At 39.7% G+C, this 25,940-nt stretch overlaps 1 protein-coding gene across 9 annotated transcripts; it reads left to right on the top strand.

Annotated features, from left to right (window-relative positions):
• On the top strand, positions 1-25,440 carry LOC106612647 (uncharacterized). Of its 9 annotated transcripts, none has more exons than XR_006770824.1 (8): positions 1-139; positions 388-513; positions 11,055-11,138; positions 11,231-11,289; positions 14,706-14,766; positions 15,500-16,516; positions 21,262-21,316; positions 24,831-25,440. XR_006770824.1 is itself a non-coding variant. In XM_014214020.2 (5 exons), the coding sequence occupies exons 1-5, from the start codon at positions 4,403-4,405 to the stop codon at positions 15,068-15,070; spliced, it is 285 nt and encodes a 94-aa protein (XP_014069495.1). In that variant the 5' UTR covers positions 4,389-4,402; the 3' UTR covers positions 15,071-15,479. The 9 variants fall into 9 exon arrangements, 1 of the variants encoding a protein (XP_014069495.1); XR_006770822.1 differs by lacking the exons at positions 1-139; positions 388-513 and adding an exon at positions 4,383-4,462 and having other exon boundaries at positions 15,500-15,524; positions 16,236-16,516; XR_001330335.2 differs by lacking the exons at positions 1-139; positions 388-513 and having other exon boundaries at positions 10,569-11,138; positions 15,500-15,524; positions 16,236-16,295; positions 16,391-16,516.
• Positions 25,441-25,940: the final 500 nt, after the last annotated feature.

Genomic DNA, 25,940 nt, shown 5'->3' with positions numbered 1-25,940 from the left:
TGAAGCTTCTGTTCTGATGCATTCCATATTGAGGACTACATCCCAAAAGTAATTTGGAAAAACACACTGCATTATTCTCTTGAGCAGCTTTGGGCTTATTTCACGCAGCTCTGACCAGAATAACTGAAACAGGCAGAAGGTAAACCACATCTCAGGTCTTCTTTACAACATATTTTTAAACGGTAAAAATAAATGCTTAATAGGTATAACTAATCACGATAGGTGTATTACTAGTGTGCGACTGTGCTACTGCAATCTAAGTTAACTTTAAACTCATATCATTTGATTTGAATTGTTATTGAATATGAAGATCATCATGGACATAAGATGAGAAGAAAAACTTGTTCTGTAATTAACAAAAACACTTGGTTCCTTTCTCATTTACAGGTCTCAGAAGAAGTCTCATGCAAGCTTCTGTCTTATACGTTTGTGCCGGTGCTGAAGACATTGCCAGTTAAAAGCACGGTCACTGAGGCTGAGAGAACAGGACTACTTAAAAGAAAACCAAAGGAGGTACCTGCCAACCACTTCAGTCAGTCACTTTTGTGTGCTCTCTCATCAATTTCAATGCATAAATACAAGCATGTTTAACATTTCAAATACTGTCCCTGTCAAACACAGGAGGTTGGTGGCACCTTAATTGGTGAGGACGAGCTCGCGGTAACGGCTGGAGCGGAGTCAGTGGAATGGTATCAAATACATCAAACACATGGTTTGATGCCATTCCATTCGCTCTGTTCCAGACATTATTATGAGCCGTCCTCCCCTCAGGAGCCTCCACTGCAGTGTCAAACATGATTAACAATCCAACTGAAGAGGAGGAAATTGTGTTTAAGTCAATACAGCTACTTCAAATGTCAAGTGAAATGTCACAAGTTCATCAGATCAGAAAGAAATAGAAAATGTGTTTGACCTATGCCATGTTTGCACCCATTTCCATAGTGGTCTCAAACTTTGCCTATAGCTTTTGTTGAATTTCAATGCACTTGATTAAGCAATGACCATGTTTAATTAGCAACCTCAGTTGTCAATTAGTCACTGTTAATATGAGAATCAGTTTTTTGAGTAAACCCTTCACACGTGTGTAATTTTCAATGCTCTTCAATTACTTAATCAAGCACTCAGTTGGTGAAATAATTTAGTTCAGGCAATCATGAAGCAAGTCTGTCCGCTCTGTAGTGTAGGAATTGACTGCACTATGAAAAGGACAGAATTGCATCAGGCTTGTTTTACATGAGGTGTGATTGTGAACAATGTGCTTTTCTTAGGCAGGTAAATGCAGAGGAAATGGCTCAACGTGGTAGGGGCCTGTTACCATAGGTACAAATGTGAAGAGTTCAAACCCTCAAGGTCTCTTTTCTTTACCGTGGTAACAAACAGAACACAAGTTATTTATTCAGAGTCCTTAGAGGTGTAGAGTGGGGTCCAAAAGGATTGACACCCTTGATGAAGTTTAGCAAAAATGACTGTATAAAATAAATAATTAAAATACTGAGCTATATTGTATGGTACATTGTTTGGTAATTATATTATTTTATGCTAATACAATCGCTCAGACTAATATATTTTGTTTAACAAGTAATAATTTCTGTTCTCAAAAAGGTAGGGGTCAAAATGATTGGCCCCCCTGTTTTCAATACCTTTCACTTTGCGAGTATAATGGCACTGAGCCTTTTTCTAAAATGTTTTGAGTTGGAGAACACCCTGGGAGGGATCTTAGACCATTCCTCAATGCACAATCCTTCCAGTGCCTTCATATCCTTTGTCTGAGCTTATGGATTGCCCTCTTCAATTCAAACCACATGTTTTCAATGGGTTTCATGTGCAGAGAATTTAAATTTTCTAGCCAATAAACCAACCTTTGTGGATTTTGATGTGTGCTTGGGGTTATTGTCTTGCTGGAAGATCCACTTGCGGCCAAGTTTCAACCTCCTGGTAGAGACAAACAGGTTTTTGGCAAAAATATCCTGGTAAAGGGCCCCAGGACCAGTGGAAGCAAAATTGTCCCATAAAATCAAAGATCCACCACCAGATTTTACAGTAGGTATGGGGTTATTTTCTGCTCATGCATTCTTATTTCGACGCCAAACCCACCAATGGTGTGCTTGGCCAAAGACCTCTATTTTCCTGAGAGGTGACTCCTATAATTATATCAGTTAAGCTCTTACTCAATCAATGAGGCATTTGATAGTGCATGAGTACAGTACATGTTGTAAAAATAAAAAGAGTTGCACACTATATATGTATATATACACACTCCTCTTTCTATTCTGATTAGAGACAGTTTGCGTTGTTCTGTGAAGGGAGTAGTACACAGCGTTGTACGAGATCTTTAGTTTGTTGGCAATATCTCGCATAGAATAGCCTTCATTTCTCAGAACAGGAATAGACTGACAAGTTTCCAAAGAAAGTTCAGTGTTTCTGGCCATTTTGAGCCTGTAATCGAACCCACAAATGCTGATGCTCCAGATAATCAACTAGTCTAAAGAAGGCCATTTTTATTGCTTCTTTAATTAATCAGAACAACAATTTTCAGCTGTGCTAACATAATTACAAAGTGGGTAAAACACAGATGTTTCGATATCACTGTGTAAGAGTGCACAGTGACGCCGAAACATCAGTGTTTTACCCAATAAATTACTGTTTACAGTACCAGTCAAAAGTTTGGACACACCTACTCATTAAAGTGTTTTTCTTTATTTTTACTATTTTCTACATTGTAGAATAATAGTGAAGACATCAAAACTATGAAATAACACGTATGGAATCATGTAGTAACCAAAAAAGTGTTAAACAAATTGAAATTCCTCAAAGTAGCCACCCTTTGCCTTGATGACAGCTTTGCACACTCTTGGCAATCTCTCAACCAGCTTCATGAGGTACTTGGAATGCATTTCAATTAACAGGTGTGACTTGTTAAAAGTTAATTTGTAGAATTTATTTCCTTCTTAATGCATTTGAGCCAATCAGTTGTGTTGTGACAAGGTAGGGTGGGTACACAGAAGATAGCTTTATTTGGTATATTGACCAAGTCCATAATGGCAAGAACAGCTCAAATAAACAAAGAGAAATGACAGTCCATCATTACTTTAAGACATGAAGGTCAGTCAATCTGGAAAATTTCAAGAACTTTTAAAGTTTCTTCAAGAGCAGTTGCAAAAACTGGCTCTCATGAGGACCGCCACAGGAAAGGAAGACCCAAAGTTACTTCTGCTGCAGATACGTTCATAAGAGTTAACTGCACCTCAGATTACAGGCCAAATAAATGCTTCACAGAGTTCAAGTAATAGACACATCTCAACATCAACTGTTCAGAAGAGACTGCGTGAATCAGGCCTTCATGGTCGAATTGCTGCAAAGAAACCACTAAAGGACACCAATAAGAAGAAGACACTTGCTTGGGCCAAGAAACATGAGCAATGGACATTAGACCGGTGGAAATCTGTCTTTTGGTCTGATGAGACACAGAGTAGGTGAACAGATGATCTGCATATGTGGTTCCCACCGTGAAGCATTGAGGAGGAGGTGTGATGGTGTGGGGGTGCTTTGCTGGTGACGCTGTTGAAGGAGAGTGATGGAGTGCTGCATCAGATGACCTGGCCTCCACAATCAACCGACCTCAACCCAATTAAAAAAAAAATATTTAACTGTTATTTAACTAGGCAACCAGCCAATTGAGATGGTTTGGGATGAGTTGGACTGCAGAGTGAAGGAAAAGCAGCCAACAAGTGCTCAGCATATGTGGGAACTCCTTCAAGACTTTTGGAAAAGCATTCCTCATGAAGCTGGTTGAGAGAATGCCAAGAGTGTGCAAAGCTGTCATCAAGGTGGCTACTTTGAATAATCTCTTTTTTGGTTACTACATGATTCCATATGTGTTATGTAAATGTGTTATGTCATAGTTTTGATGTCTTCACTATTATTCTACAATGTAGAAAATAGTAAAAATAAAGAAATACCCTGGAATGAGTAAGTTTGTCCAAACTTATGACTGGTACTGTATACATACAGTGCATTTGGAAAGTATTCAGACCCCTTCACTTTTTCCACATTTTGTTACATTACAGCCTTATTCTAAAATGGATTAAATTGTTTTTCCCCCCTCATCAATCTACACACAATACCCCATAATGACGAAGCAATGACAGGTTTTTAGAAATGTTTGAAAATGTCTAAAAAATTAAATAACTGAAATATGACATTTACATAAGTATTCAGACCCTTTACTCATTACATTGCGGAAGCACCTTTGGCTGCGAATACAGCCTCGGGTTTTCTTGGGTTTGACGCTACAAGCTTGGTGTAGGAGCCATTTTGGCCTGTTTATGAGTTGTGTATATATTGTCTGTCAAGGGTTATTTTTACTTGTTTTGTACACTAGAGGGCATTATATGTTGGGGTTATGGATCACTGGTCTTGTGTGCATATAGGTAGTACAGGTGACCAGGAAGGGTTAGCACAGGTGAGAGGAGAGCACATACAGTTGTTACCGTATCACAGATACAGCTTATAGAATGCATCTCTCTGCACCTTTTTTTTATAGGAATATGTGTTTGGGAGCTATTTATATATGCAATAAATGGGAACTACACCACAAAAGAGTAACATTTGGAAAGCTGATTTTTGTGGACGCATTATGGATAGCTCCCTTCTGTGGCAGTTCATAGGGAATCGCCACTACACTTGGCATGCCTGTTTTTCTGAAATTTCTGCCATCCTTCTCTGCAGATCCTCTCAAGTTGTCTTTGTCCTGTCGTGTCCCTTGTATATATATTTTTACATCTTTTTCTTCGCATATCTTTTAAAAATATTTTCCTAAACCTCAACTTCTAAATACTCTCCTGCAACCCGCCTCACCCAATGTGGCGTGGATCTGTTTTTTTTCTAAAGTATTTCTATTTAATTCAGATCTGGAATCCCTCAACTGAAGCTAGCCAGCTAACTACCTACCAGGTATTAGTCAGCAAACCATTGCTAGCGGTCATCAGCTAACCTTTAGCTCGGAAAGCTCTCGCCAGTTCGAACAATGTGACTCAAACCAGAGCATAACGGACCTATTATTATTTTTTAATTTTTTTCCCCCATATCCCTGGATTCCTACCGCAAACTCTGAACATTTTCATCTGGATCTTCGCAACTAGCTAACCGCAATCCTGGGTGACTTCTCCTGGCTAGCTTTTCCATCCCAGAGCAAGCACCAATTAGCCTGAAGCTAGCCCAGCCAGGGCTCCTGTGCTACCACCGAAGCCCACTCCTGGGCTACAATATCTGGACCCCTTCTACTGCCGGTACAGGGCACGGAACCCCGCCGATCCTCTATGACTGGAATATCAACATAATCTGACCGAGGATTCCAACAGGCCCCTCAGGCGCGACGTCCGCTGAAGGCCCATTCTGCTAACCGCGGCCTACTAGCTACCTAGAGTTACTTAGAACCCTACTAATTCCACGACTGGTCTATCGACGTCACCGCACGAAGAGGCAAAAACAGACTTACCCCCATCGCGACGTCCCCCAAAGGCTAACTTGCTAGCCCCGGTCTGCTAACTGCTAGCTTGCCTGCCCTGGTCTGCCAACTGCTTGCTTGCTAACCCGGTCTGCTAACTGCTAGCTTGCCAGCCCCGGTCTGCTAACTGCTAGCTTGTTTAGCCCCGCACTACTAACTGTTAGCTTGTTAGCATCGGCTTGCTAACTGTCTGAATCGCCGTGTCCCCAGTCAGCCCAACCACTCACTGGACCCATATGTTCACTTGGCTACGCATGCCTCTCTCTAATATCAATATGCCTCGTCCATTACTGTCCTGGTTAGTGATTACTGTCTTATTTCACTGTAGAGCCTCTAGCCCTGCTCAATATGCCTTAACCAACCATGTTGTTCCACCTCCTACATATGCGATGACATCACCTGGTTTAAATGTCTCTAGAGACTATATCGCTCTCATCATTACTCAATGCCTAGGTTTACCTCCAATGAACTCACATCCTACCTTACCTTTGTCTGTACACTATGCCTTGAATCTATGCTATCGTGCCCAGAAACCTGCTCCTTTTACTCTCTGTTCCGAACGTGCTAGACGGCCAGTTCGTATAGCCTTTAGCCGTACCCTTATCCTACTTCTCCTCTGTTGATGTGGAGGTTAATCCAGGTCCTGCAGTGCCTAGCTCCACTCCCACTCCCCAGGTGCTCTCATTTGTTGACTTCTGTAACCGTAAAAGCCTTGGTTTCATGCATGTTAACATTAGAAGCCTACTCCCTAAGTTTGTTTTACTCACTGCTTTAGCACACTCTGCCAACCCGGATGTCTTAGCCGTGTCTGAATCCTGGCTTAGGAAAACCACCAAAAACCCTGAAATCTCCGTCGCTAACTATAACATTTTCCGCCAAGATAGAACTGCCAAAGGGGGCGGTGTTGCAATCTACTGCAAAGATAGTAATACAGAACTCTGCAGGCTATCCAAGTCTGTACCAAAACAATTCGAGCTTCTACTTTTAAAAATTCACCTTTCCAGAAACAAGTCTCTCACTGTTGCCGCTTGCTATAGACCTCCCTCTGCCCCCAGCTGTGCCCTCGATACCATATGTGAATTGATTGCCCCCATATATCTTCTGAGCTTGTTCTACTAGGTGACCTAAACTGGGACATGCTTAACACCCCGGCCATTCTACAATCTAAGCTAGATGCCCTCAATCTCACACAAATTGTACAACCCCAAATCCATAAACACGGGCACCTCCATAGATGTCATCCTAACTAACTTGCCCTCCAAATACACCTCTGATGTTTTCAATCAAGATCTCAGCGATCACAGCCTGCATCCGTAATGGGTCTGCGACCAAACGACCACCCCTCATAACTGTCAAACGCTCCCTAAAACACTTCTGCGAGCAGGCCTTTCTAATCGACCTGGCCGGGGTATCCTGGAATGACATTGACCTCATCCCGTCAGTAGATGATGCCTGGCTATTCTTTAAAAGTGCCTTCCTCACCATCTTAAATAAGCATGCCAGACTCAAAAAATGTAGAACTAGGAATAGATATAGTCCTTGGTTCACTCCAGACCTGTCTGCCCTTGACCAGCACAAAAACATCTTGTGGTGTTCTGCATTAGCATCGAATAGCCCCCGTGATATGCAACCTTTCAGGGAAGTTAGGAACAAATATACATAGGCAGTTAGAAAAGCTAAGGCTAGCTTTTCAAACAGAAATGTGCATCCTGTAGTACTAACTCAAAAACGTTTTGGGACACTGTAAAGTCCATGGAGAATAAGAGCACCTCCTTCCAGCTGCCCACTGCTCTGAGGTTAGGAAACACTGTTACCACCGATAAATCCACTATAATTGAGAATTTCAATAAGCATTTCTCTACGGCTGGCCATGCTTTCCACCTGGCTACCCCTACCCCGGTCAACTGCCCGGCACCCTCCACAGCAACCCGCCAAAGCCCCCCTGCTTCTCCTTCACCCAAATCCAGATAGTTGATGTTCTGAAAGAGCTGCAAAATCTGGATCCCTACAAATCAGCTGGGCTAGACAATCTGCACCCTCTCTTTCTAAAAGTCTCTGCCGAAATTGTTGCAACCCCTATTACTAGCCTGTTCAACCTCTCTTTCATATCGTCTGAGATTCCCAAAGATTGGAAAGCTGCCGTGGTCATCCCCCTCTTCAAAGGGGGTGGCACTCTAGACCCAAACTGTTATAGACCTATATCCATCCTGCCCTGCCTTTCTAAAATCTTCGAAAGCCAAGTTAACAAACAGATCACCGACCATTTCGAATCCCACCGTACCTTCTCCACTATGCAATCTGGTTTCCGAGCTGGTCATGGGTGCACCTCAGCCACGCTCAAGGTCCTAAACGATATCATAACCACCATCGATAAAAGACAGTACTGTACAGCTGTATTCCTCGACCTGGCCAAGGCTTTCGACTCTGTCAATCATCACAATCTTATCGGCAGACTCAATAGCCTTTGTTTCTCAAATGACTGCCTCACCTGGTTCACCAACTACTTCTCAGACAGAGTTCAGTGTGTCAAATCGGAGGGCCTGTTGTCCGGACCTCTGGTAGTCTATGGGGGTGCCACAGGGTTCAATTCTCAGGCTGACTCTTTTCTCTCTATATATCAATAATGTCGCTCTCGCTGCTGCTGATGATTCTCTGATGCACCTCTATGCAGGCGACACCATTCTGTATACATTTGGCCCTTCTTTGGACACTGTGTTAACAAACCTCCAAATGAGCTACAATGCCATACAACACACCTTCTGTGGCCTCCAACTGTTTTTAAATGCTAGTAAAACTAAATGCATGCTCTTAAACCGATTGCTGCCCGCACCCGCCCACTACTCTGGATGATTCTGAATTAGAACATGTGGACAACTACAAATACCTAGGTTTCTGGTTAGACTGTAAACTCTCCTTCCAGACTCACATTAAGCATTTCCAATCCTAAGTTAAATCTAGAATCGGCTTCCTATTTCGCAACAAAGCCTCCTTCACTCATGCTGCCAAACATACCCTCGTAAAACTGACTATCCTACCGATCCATTGACAAAATAGTCTCCAACACTACTCAGCAAACTGTATGTAGTCTATCACAGTGCCATCCATTTTGTCACCGAAGCCCCATATACTACCCACCACTGCAACCTGTATGCTCTCGTTGGCTGGCCCTCGCAACATATTTGTCCCCAGACCCACTGGCTACAGGTCATCTATAAGTCTTTGCTAGGTAAAGCCTCGTCTTATCTCAGCTCACTGGTCACCATAGCAACACCCACCCGTAGCAAGCGCTCCAGCAGGTATATTTCACTGGTCATCCCCAAAGCCAACACTTCCTTTGGCCGCCTTTCCTTCCAGTTCTCTGCTGCCAATGACTGGAACAAATTGCAAAAATCACTGAAGCTGGAGTCTTATATCTCCCTCACTAACTTTAAGCATCAGCTGTCAGAGCAGTTTACTGATCACTGTACCTGTACACAGCCAATCTGTAAATAGCACACCCAACTACCTCATCCTCATATTATTTATCTTTTGCTCTTTTTCACACCAGTATCTCTACTTGCACATCCTCATCTGCACATCTATCACTCCAGTGTTAATGCTAAATTGTAATTATTTCACCTCTATGGCCTATTTATTGCCTTGCCTCCCTAATCTTCTACATTTGCACACACTGTACATGGATTTTTCTATTGCGTTATTGACTGTACGTTTGTTTATCCCATGTGTAACTCTGTGTTGTTGTTTTGGTCACACTGCTTTGCTTTATCTTGGCCAGGTCACAGTTGTAAATGAGAACTTGTTCTCAACTGGCCTACCTGGTTAAGTAAGGTGAAATAAAAATACAAATAAAAATATGGGACCAAATACTTAACTTTTGATTAATTTAATACACATAAGTGAATTTGTCCCAATAGTTTTGGTCCCCTAAAATGTGGGGACTATGTATAAAAAGTGCAGTAATTACAAAACAGTTTATCCAATACCGTTGTACAGTAAATACACTAAAATTAAATCTGACAGTCTGTACTTTAACCTCATTGTCATTGTGTCATTTCAAATGATTCACTGTCCCAATACTTTTCTAGCTCACTGTATATGCCATGTAGCAGACACTTTTATCTAATGTGACTTAGTCACATGTGCATACATTTTATGTATGGGTGGCTCGGGGACTCAAACCCACAACCCTGGCAGTGCAAGCGCCATGCTCTACAAACTGAGCCATACAGAACCACTTGAGGCCCACTTGACAAAGGAATAGAACTACTCAGATTTAGTTTAATATGGTATGTGAATGAGCTTTCATTCTCTCACCTGCATTAAACCAGAACATTTCCCAAATCAATAGGGAACAAAGGCTAATCTCTGCATTATGTACTGTTTGTTGTGTCAGTCGATGTTTCCATCTCAATCTATATTGCTTTCACAGGCAATTGATGATCAAGTGGATAAAGGAGATTCACAGGGCCCATTGGACAGGTGTATGAAAGAGGACACACATGGAGGAATCTGATTCCTAAGACATTGTGTACTTGTAGCATAAATAATTTTGTAAATATATTCTATGAACCTTAAAGTATTGTATACTTTGAACTACCACATAAAAATACCAGAAAAAATGTACACATTTTATTGATTCACATTTAAATGCATTTCCCTTTGAGGAAACTGAGCATCTGTACTTAAAAAAGTCCATTGCTTTCTCTGAAGTGTTCTGAATGGATGTTGCCGAGCAGTCCCTCAGATGATCAAGTGGATAAAGGAGATTCACAGGGCCCATTGGACAGGTGTATGAAAGAGGACACACATGGAGGAATCTGATTCCTAAGACATTGTGTACTTGTAGCATAAATAATTTTGTAAATATATTCTATGAACCTTAAAGTATTGTATACTTTGAACTACCACATAAAAATACCAGAAAAAATGTACACATTTTATTGATTCACATTTAAATGCATTTCCCTTTGAGGAAACTGAGCATCTGTACTTAAAAAGTCCATTGCTTTCTCTGAAGTGTTCTGAATGGATGTTGCCGAGCAGTCCCTCAGATGATCAAGTGGATAAAGGAGATTCACAGGGCCCATTGGACAGGTGTATGAAAGAGGACACACATGGAGGAATCTGATTCCTAAGACATTGTGTACTTGTAGCATAAATAATTTTGTAAATATATTCTATGAACCTTAAAGTATTGTATACTTTGAACTACCACATAAAAATACCAGAAAAAATGTACACATTTTATTGATTCACATTTAAATGCATTTCCCTTTGAGGAAACTGAGCATCTGTACTTAAAAAAGTCCATTGCTTTCTCTGAAGTGTTCTGAATGGATGTTGCCGAGCAGTCCCTCAGATGATTATTGGAAAACAATTGTCAGTTCTAAAGTTCTCATTTCTATTTTAAGTGGTCCTCCAAAGCATATCTTGCAGGACTATCTATAGTAACTGATGATAAAGTTCATAGTTTTAGTGCAAAGTTACTATATATAGCCTTGCCTATATGCTGCAAGAACGCAGATTTAACTGCTGGTTCTCTCCACAGGTGTGTTCCCCTGCACATTTGCGACAGCAGTCAGAAGATCTGTACGCTGTCATAGACGAAGTGTTAGAGGACCCCATTCCAATGGTGAGTTTTGTACTGATTTGCACTCACTTGAACCAAAACGGCAGAGATCAAATGAAGTGTTCTCTTTTATGATTTATTTTGCCATCTTTCAGCGCAAAACATCCCCTGCCCTCGCATATCCCAGGGAATCAAAGGAAAAGGTGCACCAAAGGTATGTAAGAAGAATTCACAGCAATAAGTAGAATAGAAGTTTATTTTTCCAGAAAGAACTTCAGTTGTGGTAAGTGGGATTAGATAAAGATAAACACACGGTGTGTAGTAAACATATAAACAGCAACATTCACAGATACAAATGCTTACAAGGTATATATACAAAATAAATATAAGTCACACAAATACATTTCATTTAAACACAGTGCTAATGCGGGCACAAAACTGTTAGTGGCTCTCTTGGTTTTAGGAGAGCCTGCACCCTGATGGCACAACTGCACATTTACTGTTCAGTGGATGTGTTATCCAAAATTATTTCTTTATCCCTCTTACATGTAAATGTCTCGTAGGCATGTATTTCATCTCTTATCTCAGGCTTTGTTCAATTTATCATGGATAAGTTATTGGAAAGCAAAAAATGTGATTGCCAATATGAGAACACATGTATTTTTGCTATCTAAAGCGCAGTGGAAAACATTCATCACTGTACATGTCTGTAAATCTCTGTGAATGATCTCAAAGCTCAAATAATTGAATTTCATTGGATACAGGTACAGTAACATAATATCCCTTTAAGGCTGCATCCATTATTCAAGTGTGTGTGCGCACGCATGCGTGGCCTGTGTGAGTAGTCAGATACAGATAAAGCGAAATGAGATGGTCCTCTAACTGGTCGATAATTATGCTGGTAATGTCCCCTTCCATATGGCTACAAAGGATGCCACAAAAGGTGGATTGAAAAGACCAAGATAGTCCAGATATTAAAAGGTGACATGCAGGGATCGTGACAGTCTACTTACACAATTACCACCACAATTACCACAAATAAACAGCACAGTAATTAGATTAACTTACTTTACCAGGAATATACTTCTCATAAAGTTATCACTATTTGGGTTCATGGCCAAAGTCATTGGGACGTAAAACGAAATATGTGACTATACATCTTTTTTTTGTTCCCTTAGTAATAAACTACACATATCCCAAAATAAATGACAATACTTGTTATTGTGCATCTGGAAATCCAAACTTGCTCCCTAAAGAAAAAATGTATAAATCAGGTGGCCACATGGGAATACACCATATCTTTGCTGATGACTATTTACTGTGTCTGTAATTGAATGACTTAACAATGTATTATTCACTCCTTCTGATACTGTAATGTGTTTCTTTGTTGTGATTTTTTCATTTCTCATATGCGTTTGTAGAAAATAAATGAATAGAAATATCCAGACAAAGATTGTCCTCATGAGTTTGAGATAACCTGTATGTATATGAAAACCAGTTGAAAGAAACGTGAACAACAACTATATTTTGTTGCAAAACACATGCACTTAGGGTAGGAGGTATTTTTGAGAAGGGGATTTAGTCAAGCTTTCTGGGTGGAGACCTGTGGAGGATTTTGGCTTTTATGATACCCTCACGGTGGGGATGTTCCAGGGCCGGGCTGTTCTGCTGCCCTAGGCGAGACCAAAAAAGTCCCCCCTCCTATACCCCCACAATCTACTCCCAGTAAGCAAAATTACATTGAAAAGACATCTAAAATATGTATTTTCCAGACGTTGAAGTTAGGTTCTGGATGAAAGGTGAAAAAAAGTGTTTTCCGGACATTGAAATCAGGTTTATTTTTGGTTCTGAATGAAAATATGCATTTTCCGGACGTTGAAATAGGTTCATTTTTGGTTCTGAATTAAAGTTTAAAAAGATGTCATTTATAGAAGTCTATTTTTTTACCAAATCAAGGCCGATCCAGACCAAATCTGAACCAAATATAGACTTTTATGATTGGTTCAGATTTGGTCCGTAATGGACCAAAAATCTAGTCTGGCGACATTGAAATCAAGACTGGTCCTGACTGCACCAAATCTGAACCAAATATAGAATTCTATGTTTGGGCCAAATCAAGGCTGGTCCAGACCAGACCAAATCTGAACCAAACATAGACATCTATGACTGGTTCAAGCCGGTCCCGACCTCACAAAAAAAAGGCATCTGGTCTGGACAGGACCGAAAGAAGACGTCAGCGTCGGTCCGTGCTTACTGGGGTGTAGCCTACAGTGTTGTCCCGCAATGGAATTTAATCAATGCCCATCCATGTGGTAGGCCTACTGTTTGTAAAACAGGCAGTTGTATTGGCTTTATTAGTAATGATTCCTGTGACTAATCAATTTGGCTATTAAAGCTCTGAGTATCTACTACCCAACTTTATCAGGAGTTATCCTGAGCCTATTTGCAATGATAATCAATGTGTTTACACATCCTGACATGCAGAAGTATTTTCTTTTTCACTATGATAAGCTCATTGAAAATGTATGGATACAAACTTGAAACCACTGATCATGACAACTTAGCCCTCAGGATGGAACTCCTGGACAGCAGCTGTGAGTAGCTTGATTGTCCATTCCATATTGTCCATTTTACTTTGACCCACCCTGTGTTTAGGATATGGTGTTCGCTAACATGTCAGCAAATTTTTTGTTGTTGATTGTACGCAATTTCGATTTGATCTGGGAAACGTACATGTAAAAAGTGTCCGTCTCATTACATTATCATACATTTTATCTCCAGCCTGTAGGCTACAAAAAAGCCCACATACTCTTTCTACCATATAGGATATCTGCTACATTATTAATTTTTGAAGATTTGTTGGTGGAGCACTGCATCTCTTCAACAGAACCCCAGAGAGGCGTGTTGGGAATGGAGAGGCAAAATATTTTGCACCCCTGCTTCTGACAAAGTGGACACTGCTTATTACAGGGTGGCATCAGAGCTTACCTAAAAAGCCCATGTGACACTGGTTGAGAGAAATTGTCATTGTTTTTGGGCAGAATTATGTGAGGTTTTAAGTATTGTTGGAGGTGCATCTTGATCGGTTTATCGTTGAAAATGCCCTCAATCTGACGCCATAGGCGGCCGCATAATCCTGCCTAATGAGCGGGCCGGCCCCGTCAATGCCTCTCCCTGTCTGAAGCTGGACCTTTAATAAGCTATGATGAATGTAATATGTTATAGGTAATAGACTATGTCTGGAAAAAGTTGATTATTACAACAACTTATTGAAGTATCTCAGCATGCAAACAACATCACAGCTTTGTCTGGGGAATGGGACTGCATGATAAGACAGTATCTATCAGGATTCAGAAGGAAAAAAAAACAGTCATGAATGTTTCATAAAGTTACATTTACATGCATTGAACTTTATGAATCTTACATCAAGAGACAAATCATTATTTTCAAGATTTTGTCTGTCCCTTGAAATGTCTTCAGCACTTTACAGAAGTCTTAGAGGCCTTTGTCATCAAAGCCACAGGAAGACTCTAGCTAAAGGAAGATTGGTTCTCTGTGCAGCAAGTTGACACTTGGATGATATGAAAAAACTTAAGTACATTTTGTGCTGATATAAAACATTTTTTACAGGCAACTTACAACCTACAACCATCTGCCACTGTTGAGAGAGAACCTCCAGATCCATAAAAAGGTATGTATTCTATTGCAAATTTGTCAAATCTGTTTAAACTCTGTAATGCTAATTGAAATTGTATATTTACTGTGATATTTTTTCATTTATCTACAAAAGCAAATAAATCATTACATTGCATACAGGTACAGTAACATAATCTCCCTTTAAATCTGTATCCATTACTCCAACTTTCTTTGTATGTGGAAGTGTGTCTGTGGGGTGGAAAGGGGGATACCTAGTCAGTTGTCCAACTGAATGTATTCAACTGAAATGTGTCTTCCTCATTTAACCTCTGAATCAGAGGTGCAGGGGGCTGCCTTAACCGACATCCACGTCTTCGGTGCCCGGGGAGCAGTGGGTTAATTGCCTTGCTCAGGGGAAGAACGACAGATTTTTACCCTGTCAGCTCGGGGATTCGATCCATGGGGGTGTGGGTTTGCATGTGTGCAAGCGTGACCTCACGCATGGCATGCGCGAGTGGACATATACAACTGGAAATGAGATGGTCCTCTAACTGGTCAATATGGCTACAAAGGATGTCACACACAGTGGATTAAAAATACAAAGATAGTCCAGATATTAAAGGGTCAGGATAGTCTACTTGCACATGCAACATCACAATTACCACAAATAAACAGCACAGTAATTAGATGAACTGACTTTACCAGGAATAGTCTTCTCATAAAATTATCATTACTTGGGTTTCTTTACTTGCTTTCTCCCACTTGTAGCAGTACACATCATTGCCAAGGTCATTGGGACATGAAACTAAATATGTGAGTATACATTTTTGTTTTGTTCCCTTAGTAATAAACTACACATATCCCAAAATAAATGAGAATGCTTGCTATTGTGCATCTGGAAGAAGAAGAAAAACGTTCCAGGCGCTTCAAAAAGATAAATCTGGTGGCCACATTGGAAAGCACCATAACTTTGCTGATGACTAATTACTGTGTCTGTAATTGAATAACTAAACAATGTATTATTCACTCCTTCTGATACTGTAATGAGGTGTTCTTTGTTGTGATGTTCTCATTTCTCATATGCAAAATATCCTGACAAAGATTGCTCTAGGATAGTTTTAGACATACCCTGTGCATTCAGAAAGTATTCGCACCTCTTGACTTGTCCCACATTTTGTTGTGCTACAGCTTGAATTTAAAATAGATTCAATTTCAATCCAGCTCTTAGAGACTTACCCAGAAAGACTCAGCTGTAATCACTGTCAAAGGTGCTTCTACTAAGTATTGACTCAGGGGTGTGAATACTTATGTAAATTATATATTTCTGTATTTCATTTTTAATAAAATGTGCAAACATATCTAAAAACATACATTTACTTTGTCATTATGGGATATTGTGTGTAGATGGATGAGAAAAAAATTGAGTTAATCCATTTTGAATTCAGGCTGTTACACAACAAAATGTGGAATAAATCAAGGGGTGTGAATACTTTCTGAAGGAAAGGTACTTAAAAATAATTACAGGCAACATACAACCTACAACCATCTGCAACTATTGAGAGAGAACTACCAGATCCATATAAGGTATTCTATTGCAAATATGTCAAATCTGTTTAAACTCTGTAATGCTAATGAATGCACATATGCTTTCTGATTCATTTATTAAGTGTATATTACAGACCAAGCCTGGGGTAATTCGACCTGCTAATATTATCCCAAGATTACCAGAGGAAGATAATGAAGCATTTCATCCAAACCCCTTCAAGCAATATCTGAATGAGCTGACTGTCAATAACAAGAACAAGGTAGGCATAGTTTAACTTGGTTTATTAAGGTTACCACGGAAGAAACATGTTGAAAACGACTGTTTATCTTGTGGGATTATATTGCCCGGGTATGGTTTATTAACCAGCACTTAGACCTCACTGTTAGAAGTGTATTACTTCTTCTTAACAGTCTCTTTTTACATGTAAAGGTTACTTTAGATGGTTTTCTTAATTAGGTCATGCAAGACAAGAAACTGGCCTGCTGAGTTGGCAGAACAAAGTTTATTAGAAATATCCATGAGGACACTCAGGCTTTGCTACTTATTTATGGCTGTTTCATTACCGAAATGGAACTACAATTAGTTAAACTCAAAAGAACGTTGACTATATTCATTAGGTTTTGAATAAAAAAGAAAACAGTTTGTAGATCTGTCAGTAGGTTTTCCAAAAACAAGAAGGCAGATTGACTACATTTGCTGTAACTGAAAGGCACTGCTGTCATCTCAATCTTCACCTTGTCAACCTGAAATGATTTCCCTTCTGTTCTATAACCTGGTTTTGTGAAAGAGGGAAGAGATCATTCGAGACGATGTTAGACGATATGTTAATGTGACAAAAAATAATTATATGGTGATTCTCCAATACAAAGTCAAATTACCAAATCTCCCACTGACAAATGTATTAAGCTCGTATTAAAAACAAATGTGAAAAGGTAATATCAATTTCTATAATGCCAACCCAAGTTATTCTGGTGGATTTAAGTCCTTTATTCACAACCTTTATTAAATCTCTTCCAATCATGGACTTACTGACAGCAAAGTCAGGAAACTTTCTGTTTACTGTCTGATTATGTATAGCACTCCAGCTCAGCTGGACCCATAAGGAAGGAGATTTATCACAGGAGTGAATGGATGGAGATGGGACCAAACACTATCTGCCAGTCATTGGGAAAACCGCACCTAATGTAATCAATGTAGGCAGCTTTCAGACGAAACTACCTTTTGAAACTGGGGCAGCGCCAAAACAGGAACGCAAGTGGGTGCAGTAGCTAGACAAAAGCAATTTCACACTCACCTCAGGGCTTTTCTTCAACCACGTGCATGGGAAATATGTTTGGGCTTGGCGGTATGCCTCCGGATGACTATGAGTGAACAATACAAAGAAAACTAGGCCTTTCCTCCACGGAACTAAATATGTTTACATCTAAGTCATTTTGGCAAATACATATATCACAAATATGAGGGCAATATCACTGAGCACTTACAAGTATATAATGTCTAGGTGAAGACACACTTTTGAAAAACATCAGGGATGGTTTTGAAATGTCAATGACTGACAATTTTCAATCGAAGCGGCTCGGACACAAAGCAAGGCTGTAAAAGTCATCAAGAAATGCCAACAAACAAAGTCTAAACAGAGGATCATTTCGGAGAATGAAGTATAACACTGAACATGAAACAGTATGAAGTTTAAAGTATTTGTACATACACTTAGACATTGAGTAGGTTTTGCCACAAAAATCTCTGATTTGACATTTCATGGTATTTGACATTCCAAGGTATTCACTTATGGTTTTGACAACTTTTTCCCCCCATGCATACAACAAGGTCTGCATACTCAGACTTCTCACTTAAATGTACACCTTGGTTACAGACCATTTAGGAACCCTAGACTTAGCATGAGTAGCAATATCAATAGGCTAGGTAGGTGGTTTAGTAAATTTGGGGTCTCGTCCGGGATGCACTGTATATACTGGGTATACCAAACATTAGGAACACCTTACTAATATTGAGCTACCCCTGAGTTCCCCACTGTCAAAAGCGTTCCACAGGGATGCTGGCCCATGTTGACTCCAATGCTTCCCAGTCGTGTCAAGTTGGCTGAATATCCTTTGGGTAGTGGACCGTTCTTGATACAAACAGTAAACTGTGGAGTGTGAAAAAAACAGCAGCATTGCAGTTCTTGACACAAACCAGTGTGCCTGGCACCTACTACCATACCCCATTCAAAGGCACTTAAATCTTTTGTCTTGCCCCTTCACCCTCTGAATGGTACACATACACAATCCATGTCTCAATATTCTTAAGGTTTAAAAATGGTTCTTTAACCTGTTGCCTCCACTTCAGCGACATTGATTGAAGTGGATTTAACAAGTGACAATAAGGGATCATAGCTTTCACCTGGATTCACCTGTTCTTAGTGTTTTGTATACTCTGTGTACATTTTTCATGTTTGAAATCAATTAAAGTATTGGTTTCCAAATTTTGTCCACTGGGTCTGGTAATCATTTGGGCCTTTATTATAAAACAAATCAGTCACACGGAGATCCTTAAAACCATGGGTCTTCATTCGCTCCCTCACAACAGCTTAACTGTTATTTGCGGCATACTTTCCTTTTAATCTATTGAATAAATCTAGTTTTATTCATCTGATCATACGTCATGCAGCAAAATAACCACTTATTCATTACACTAGCGAGCATTAAATCATTACAGTCGAGCTGCAGGTACATTAACTCTTCTTAAGGTAATTATACACAAAGTAGAGGCACAGGTAAACAGAATAGTCAACTGGAGGCCAATGTTTTGATACGGCGAACATCTCTTGAAGGGTATTTGTGCTATTAGGAATTCCCCAATTCGTAGTGGTGTTCTATTTTGCATGGTGTCCACTGTCCTAGTCCCCCCAAGGCAAAATAATCATTAGTGAGAATACAGTTATGACTCAAGATGCAAAGAAGGGTATGGATCACATTTCTAGGTCAGACAGGTGTTTCCAACATACTCATGGATCATGTACGCTCTTAGACAAAAAGGTGCTGAGTAGAACCATATAGGTTTCTTCGGTTTGTCCCCATAGGGGAACCCTTTTTTGTGCTAGGTAGAACCCTTTGCAGAGGGTTCTACCTAGAACATTTTATAGGGTTCTTCATAGAATCCTCTGTAAATGGTTCTACCAAGAACTCATCTAAAGGTTCTTCCTAGAACCCTCTGAACAGTTCATCCAGCCGTATTATGCTTTATGACAATTCATTACATACTTGTATATCACAAGGCCTTTCCTTGAGGGCCTAGTTAGACCTTAACACGGTGGTGTGACTTGCAGGCCTGATTATACTGGCTTGCAAAGTGAAACGTAATTCCTATTTGAGAAGTCCGACACTGGCCGCGTTTGACTGACACACAGGCACACAGAGAGAGAGCCTGCTCCGTTGTCAATTACGTTAGCAATGTGGGTAGACACACAAGTTAACTTCGCTATCTTACACACTTTATTCTTACCTCCCGTCAGAAACAGTTTGTTAGGATATACAGACAAGCGTTTAAGTTAAGCAACGTTTATTGTACTTATCAATGTTATGGATGAGCGCGCTGTTTGTTTGGTTCTATTCCTCTCTCTCTGTTTCTGTAGTTTCCGGGTATGCTGGTATGAGGACCAGAGCTACAGCAATCAAGCTGGCTTTGTAGTGCCTGTCCCGAATGGCTCGTTCATGTGAATGGGCATATTTGAAGACACAATGTCAGTAGGGGTGGGATTTTGTAAATGTGTTATAATGTATCATGAGAAACGGATTGCAAAGGTGCAATGTACATCATTCATGATGTTTAGCTGAGTGGAAAATGTAGGCTTTGATGATGGTAATTACTTAATTAATTAGTGTTTGATATGTTCTGATGGGAATGGCTTCCCCTACAAAAGGAGCCTCTCTCTCAGTTCAAAGTGGGGACTCTTTTAGATTGAGCCGTTGATGGGGCAGCGTTGTTTTTAGCGGTCCCATAATGTATACTTTTGATGGCAGTACTGTTGTTTTTCTTCAGGATTCACTATGTATATAAACACCCTTGCACAGAAGTACTTTTTATTTGATAGAGGTTATGTTTTTCAGTTTAGCCTTCTGGCCTACTCTACACGACACTATTGGAATCAAACGAGAGTGAGGATATCCAACAATTGGAACATTTAATCACCCACGACCTGCATTCAGAATGACTGCCAGGGTAGGGATGATTGAGAGATGAGGCTACCTAAATCATCCAAACTGGAGCAATCATCTCAATAACAGTTGCTATTAGACCAACTACTAAAATGTATGTTATTTATCTTTGTATAGCATAACATTAATCAACCAATCAATGTACATTGATTGAACAATCAGATATTGAACAAACAATTCTGAAAATCAGCATGCTGGGAAATATGATAATGATTGGTGTGGTTTTGAGTGTTTTACTCTACACAAAGCAAAAATTACACAATCACACTCAACTTTGGGTATTAACAGCAACACCGGGGTTATTTTACACCACAAAGTGTTAAGTTAATTTAACTCCTGAATCAACACTAGAAATGTTACACTGAAAACCAACACTAGGTTAAACTGGCCCATTTGCTGTGTACAGTACTATACAATACACTGCTGGTTCACTAATATTCCCCTCTATTCTCCTACTCTCTTTTCAGTAAAATCACAGAATATACTGATTTGAAAGACAGAAATCATGGCAAAGATATCAACTACGTCAGTACTTTATATGTACAATGATTAAGGGATACATGCACAAATATTCCCATATACAGTTTAAAAAATCACACCTGTCTTTTTAAACTTAAATATTACTCAAACTCCTGATGTTAAAGTTTAAACACTGAGGTAAACACTAACGCACAGGCACTATTTAAAAGAAGGGGGGATTCACTTTGAAAGAACCCACTATTCATTATTGTTCTTTATCTTGTTGTTCTGTTCTCTGTCCCTGGTTTTACTCTGGATGCCAAAACCGAAGGTCTACTCACCCCATTGTGACAATCCATGAGAATGAGGTGCTGATGTCCAATAAGGTAACATATAACGTCTATTCAGACTGTGCTGTGTCGCTGCATTAGACAACCCATTCAGCAATCATAGTGCAGTGTTCAGTTGCAATACTATGCTTGGATTTCAGAATGCGTCGTTGATTGGAGTGACTCAGGAGGGAGTCTGACGGCTAATGGTTGTATTATTATGGCCTAATATCCTATTTAGAATGCACTACTGAATATGTTCAAATCATTATACTAATTCATAGCTAACAACATTGCTAATGTCAGTGCTTTGTCCAGTAATTGCTCCTGTATACAGCTGTACGCTCAGTGGCAAGGATGTTTGGCTTACTTTTCTAGCACCTGAATTACTAGGCTATTTCACAGAGACAGACTTTACGACACTTAACAGACAATTATTAATTTCATACGAAGGCTCTCCAGACGAGTCCCCGCTGACCTTGCATTGACATTACTTCCTGTTGTCATTTGATGTTTACTTCCTGTAGTTGTCATTTGCTGTTTCGATATAGCATTATGAGTTGGGAGTGCGTCTTCCCTCAGATGCGTTAGAGGTTTTGTTTACTTTTACAAACTGGCTGCTTGGCCGAATTCTCTGGACATTTCTTCCCATAGCTAAACAACCGAACCTTCGGCGCATGTGGGGGATTCTCTACTTTACATTAAAACAATGTTTGTAGCTGCTGCTCCCTCCGCTGCCACTTGCCCCTTGTTTCTGTTCTCACTCACCCTGCACATGATCCTATGTCTTTGTCTGGTGTACAAACTTCAACAAACTGTTGTAACAATAAACAACCTTTCTCTGTTGTAAATATAATAAAAAACAATCAAATTAACCAGCCACACACACTGTAATCTATGTGCGACAGACTGATCACTTGAATAGACCAAACTCTGGCTCATAGCCAACGGTTAAAATGTTAGCCTGTCGCCAACACACGCAGAATGTTTGGCTACGAATTTGCTCAGGAATAAACACAGTACATCATTTCAGAAGATCTAAGTGCATATTCCTATGAAACTGAATGCGATCAAATGGTTGGCGTGCAGATGCAGCATTGATTTTTTTTACTGGTAAAATGTGAAGAATTAGACAGTAATTCACAGTTAGTAAAGTGAGAAACATGAAAGTAGGGTGAGCAGCAGTTACAGTTGAAGTCGGAGGTTTACATACACTTAGGTTGGAGTCATTAAAACTTGTTTTTCAACCACTCCACAAATTTCTTGTTAACAAACTATAGCTTTGGCAAGTCGGTTAGGACATCTACTCTGTGCATGACAAGTCATTTTTCCAACAATTGTTTACAGACAGATTATTTCACTTATAATTCACTGTATCACAATTCCAGTGGGTCAGAAGTTTACATACACTAAGTTGACTGTGCCTTTTAAACAGCTTGGAATTCCAGAAAATTATGTCATGGCTTTAGAAGCTTCTGATAGGCTAATTGACATCATTTGAGTCATTTGGAGGTGTACCTGTGGATGTATTTCAAGGCCTACCTTCAAACTCAGTACCTCTTTGCTTGACATCATCGAAAAATCTAATGAAATCAACCAAGACCTCAGAAAAACAATTGTCTGGTTCATCCTTGGGAGCAATTTTCAAATGCCTGAAGGTACCACGTTCATCTGTACAAACAGTAGTATGCAAGTATAAACACCATGGGACCACGCAGCCGTCATACCATCAGGAAGGAGACGTGTTCTGTCACCTAGAGATTAACTTACTTTGGTGCGATAAGTACAAATCAATCCCAGAACAACAGCAAAGAACCTTGTGAAGATGCTGGAGGAAACAGGCACAAAAGTATCTATATTCACAGTAAAATGAGTCCTATATCAACATAACCTGAAAGGCAGCTCAGCAAGGTAGAAGCCACTGCTCCAAAACTGCCATAAAAATGCCAGACTACGGTTTGCAACTGCACATGGGGACAAAGAGGGTGCTTGGGGGTTGCTTTGTGGGGGTGCTTTGCTGCAGGAGGGACTGGTGCACTTCACAAAATAGATGGCATCATGAGGCAGGAAAATTATGTGGATATATTGAAACAACATCTCAAGACATCAGTCAGGAAGTTATAGGTTGGTCGCAAATGACTCTCCAAATGGACAATGACCCCAAGCACACTTCCAAAGTTGTGGCAATATGGCTTAAGGACAACAAAGTCAAGGTATTGGAGTCGCCATCACAAAGCCCTGACCTCAATCCTATAGAAAATGTGTGGGTAGAACTGAAAAAGCGTTTGCGAGCAAGGAGGCCTACAAACCTGACTTTGTTACACCAGCTATGTCAGGAAGAATGGGCCTAAATTCAACCAATTTATTGTGGGAAGCTGGTGGAAGGCTACCCGACACGTTTGACCCAAGTTAAACAAGTTAAAGGCAATGCTACCAAATACTAATTGAGTGTATGTAAACCTCTGACCCACTGGGAATGTGATGAAAGAAATAAACGCTGAAATAAATCATTTTCTCTGCTATTTTTCTGACATTTCACATTCTTAAAATAAAGTGGTGATCCTAACTGACCTAAGACAGGGAATTTTTACTAGGATTAAATGTCAGGAATTGTGAAAAACTGAGTTAAATGTATTTGGCTAAGGTGTATGTAAACTTCCGACTTCAACTTTACGTAAACTTTTTTGTTGTTGTAAAGTAACGGTAAAGCACACAGAACATTTTAGCTCTTGCCATAGGTCTTGGATGCGATTCAGATCTGGACTCTTCGCTGGCTGCTCTAGAACAGTCCAGCATTTCTTCTTGAACCATTTCTGGGTGCTTTTTGATGTGTGTTTGGGGTCGTAGTCCAGCTGGAAAACCCATAACCTTCAATGGAATTCCAGTTTTTGGACATTGGCTTCCAAAACACCTCATAATCTGCTGATTTCATGATGCCTTGCGCATGTTCAAGGGGCCCTGTACCAGAGGCAGTAAAACAACCCCATTGCATTGTTGAACGTCCCCCATGTTTGCTTGCAGTGAGGGTGCTCTTTTCTTTGATTTGCTTAATTTGGTCATCCAAAAGCAAGATGTGGAGAACAATTTCAATTAATTTTTTTAAGGAAAGTGCAAGGGTGTCAATATTTTTGGCCGCAACAGTCTGTGTATCATGTCAATCTTATAATAATGGAATGTAAAGAATTCAGGGATTCATATGCTAGGTGATGAATACAGATAGTTTCGTGCCTAAAATAGGGGGATAAATACATGTTAAAAAAAAAAGAAAAAGTCCTGATCGTTCATCACTGACACTTCAGATCAAACTTATTTTTGATTTTTTGGGGGGACTATCTGTAGTGAATCTGTTATTCAATGCGTTTCTATTGGCTAATGACAGTAATGCTAAATTCATTGTTTCGTCCCCCAAAAAATGCATGTATATTTTTGATACCTTTTTAAACAAGAATGTTACTAATCAATTGTAATATATTCTGTAGTTTTTCACAGTAATTGAGTTCACAGCTCAATTATTTTGTCATTGGTACAGCATCTGACAAATTCAACAGTAACATCTTATTTCTGTCTGTAGCTTGAAAACACACTTTTGGAAAAGATGGAGACAAATGGCAACATAATCTCTGGCAACCTGGCCTTGAACACAGAGAGAAACAGCGTGAAAAACTCAACCAAAGAGGAAAAAACCTCTCAATCTCCCCACTGATTATTACTGAATCTGAGTACCCGAATGCTAACCCTGCAAAAGATGGAACCTGGCAAGGTGATGCGACCTCTTTCAACACTACCAAGGTGAAGATGGAAGCCTTTGAGACACACATTTAAATTGTTGGTGACATATCAAAAGGGGGTAGAGAGTCATTCCCTCTAGTATTGACAAAGAGGACTTGAGGCTGTTTCATCATTATTGACAAATGTGACAATATGCAATAAATTCAACCGCTTTTGTTATTGTATAAACATTTATGAAAGGCAACATTTTCTGGATATTCTAAAACTGTGAGGAAAGACAATATATACTGTAAGTACATACTGGATGAATTGAGTTATTCTGAACTGATTGATAGTATTAGTTAATCATTCTGATTTGTAATGAATAAAACATTTTGTAACCTTTAAGTTTGTTTGATCACTGATATTGTTTATATATGTGAATAAACATGTTATAATACATAATGCAAGTACATCTGCATGTGCTGGTGTTGTAGCTGTGTTTCCCTGTGTGTCCTTTTGTATCTACCTAGAGCCAATTGAAGCATTTCTTAATAAGAATGTAGTATTTATTACAATCCACATTAGCTGCTCTTCCTGTGGCCCCCAAAAAATATATCACAACAGCCTACATCATAAATTAAATAAATCATACACAACATTATTACATTGTTACTCTATTATTAAAAATGAACAATATACAATTTACAATACTAGAATAATACAATATTACAATGTGTGTGTGCATATGCATGTGTGTGTGTGTGTGTGTGTGTGTGTCTTCACATTCCACATTGTGAGGTGTTTTATGATTTGGGGACTGTGAAGAGACCCCTGGTGGCATGCCTTGTGTGGTATGTATGGGCGTCTGAGTTGTGTGTTAGCTGTTTGTACAGACAGTTCGGTGCTTTCAACACATCAATACCTCTCACAAAGACATGCACTCAATCTCTCGTCTACTTTGAGTCAGGTG

Source organism: Salmo salar, chromosome ssa01 (genome assembly GCF_905237065.1).
Source record: "Salmo salar chromosome ssa01, Ssal_v3.1, whole genome shotgun sequence".
NCBI lineage: Eukaryota > Metazoa > Chordata > Actinopteri > Salmoniformes > Salmonidae > Salmo > Salmo salar.
This window is presented reverse-complemented; position numbering and strand designations above follow the sequence as displayed.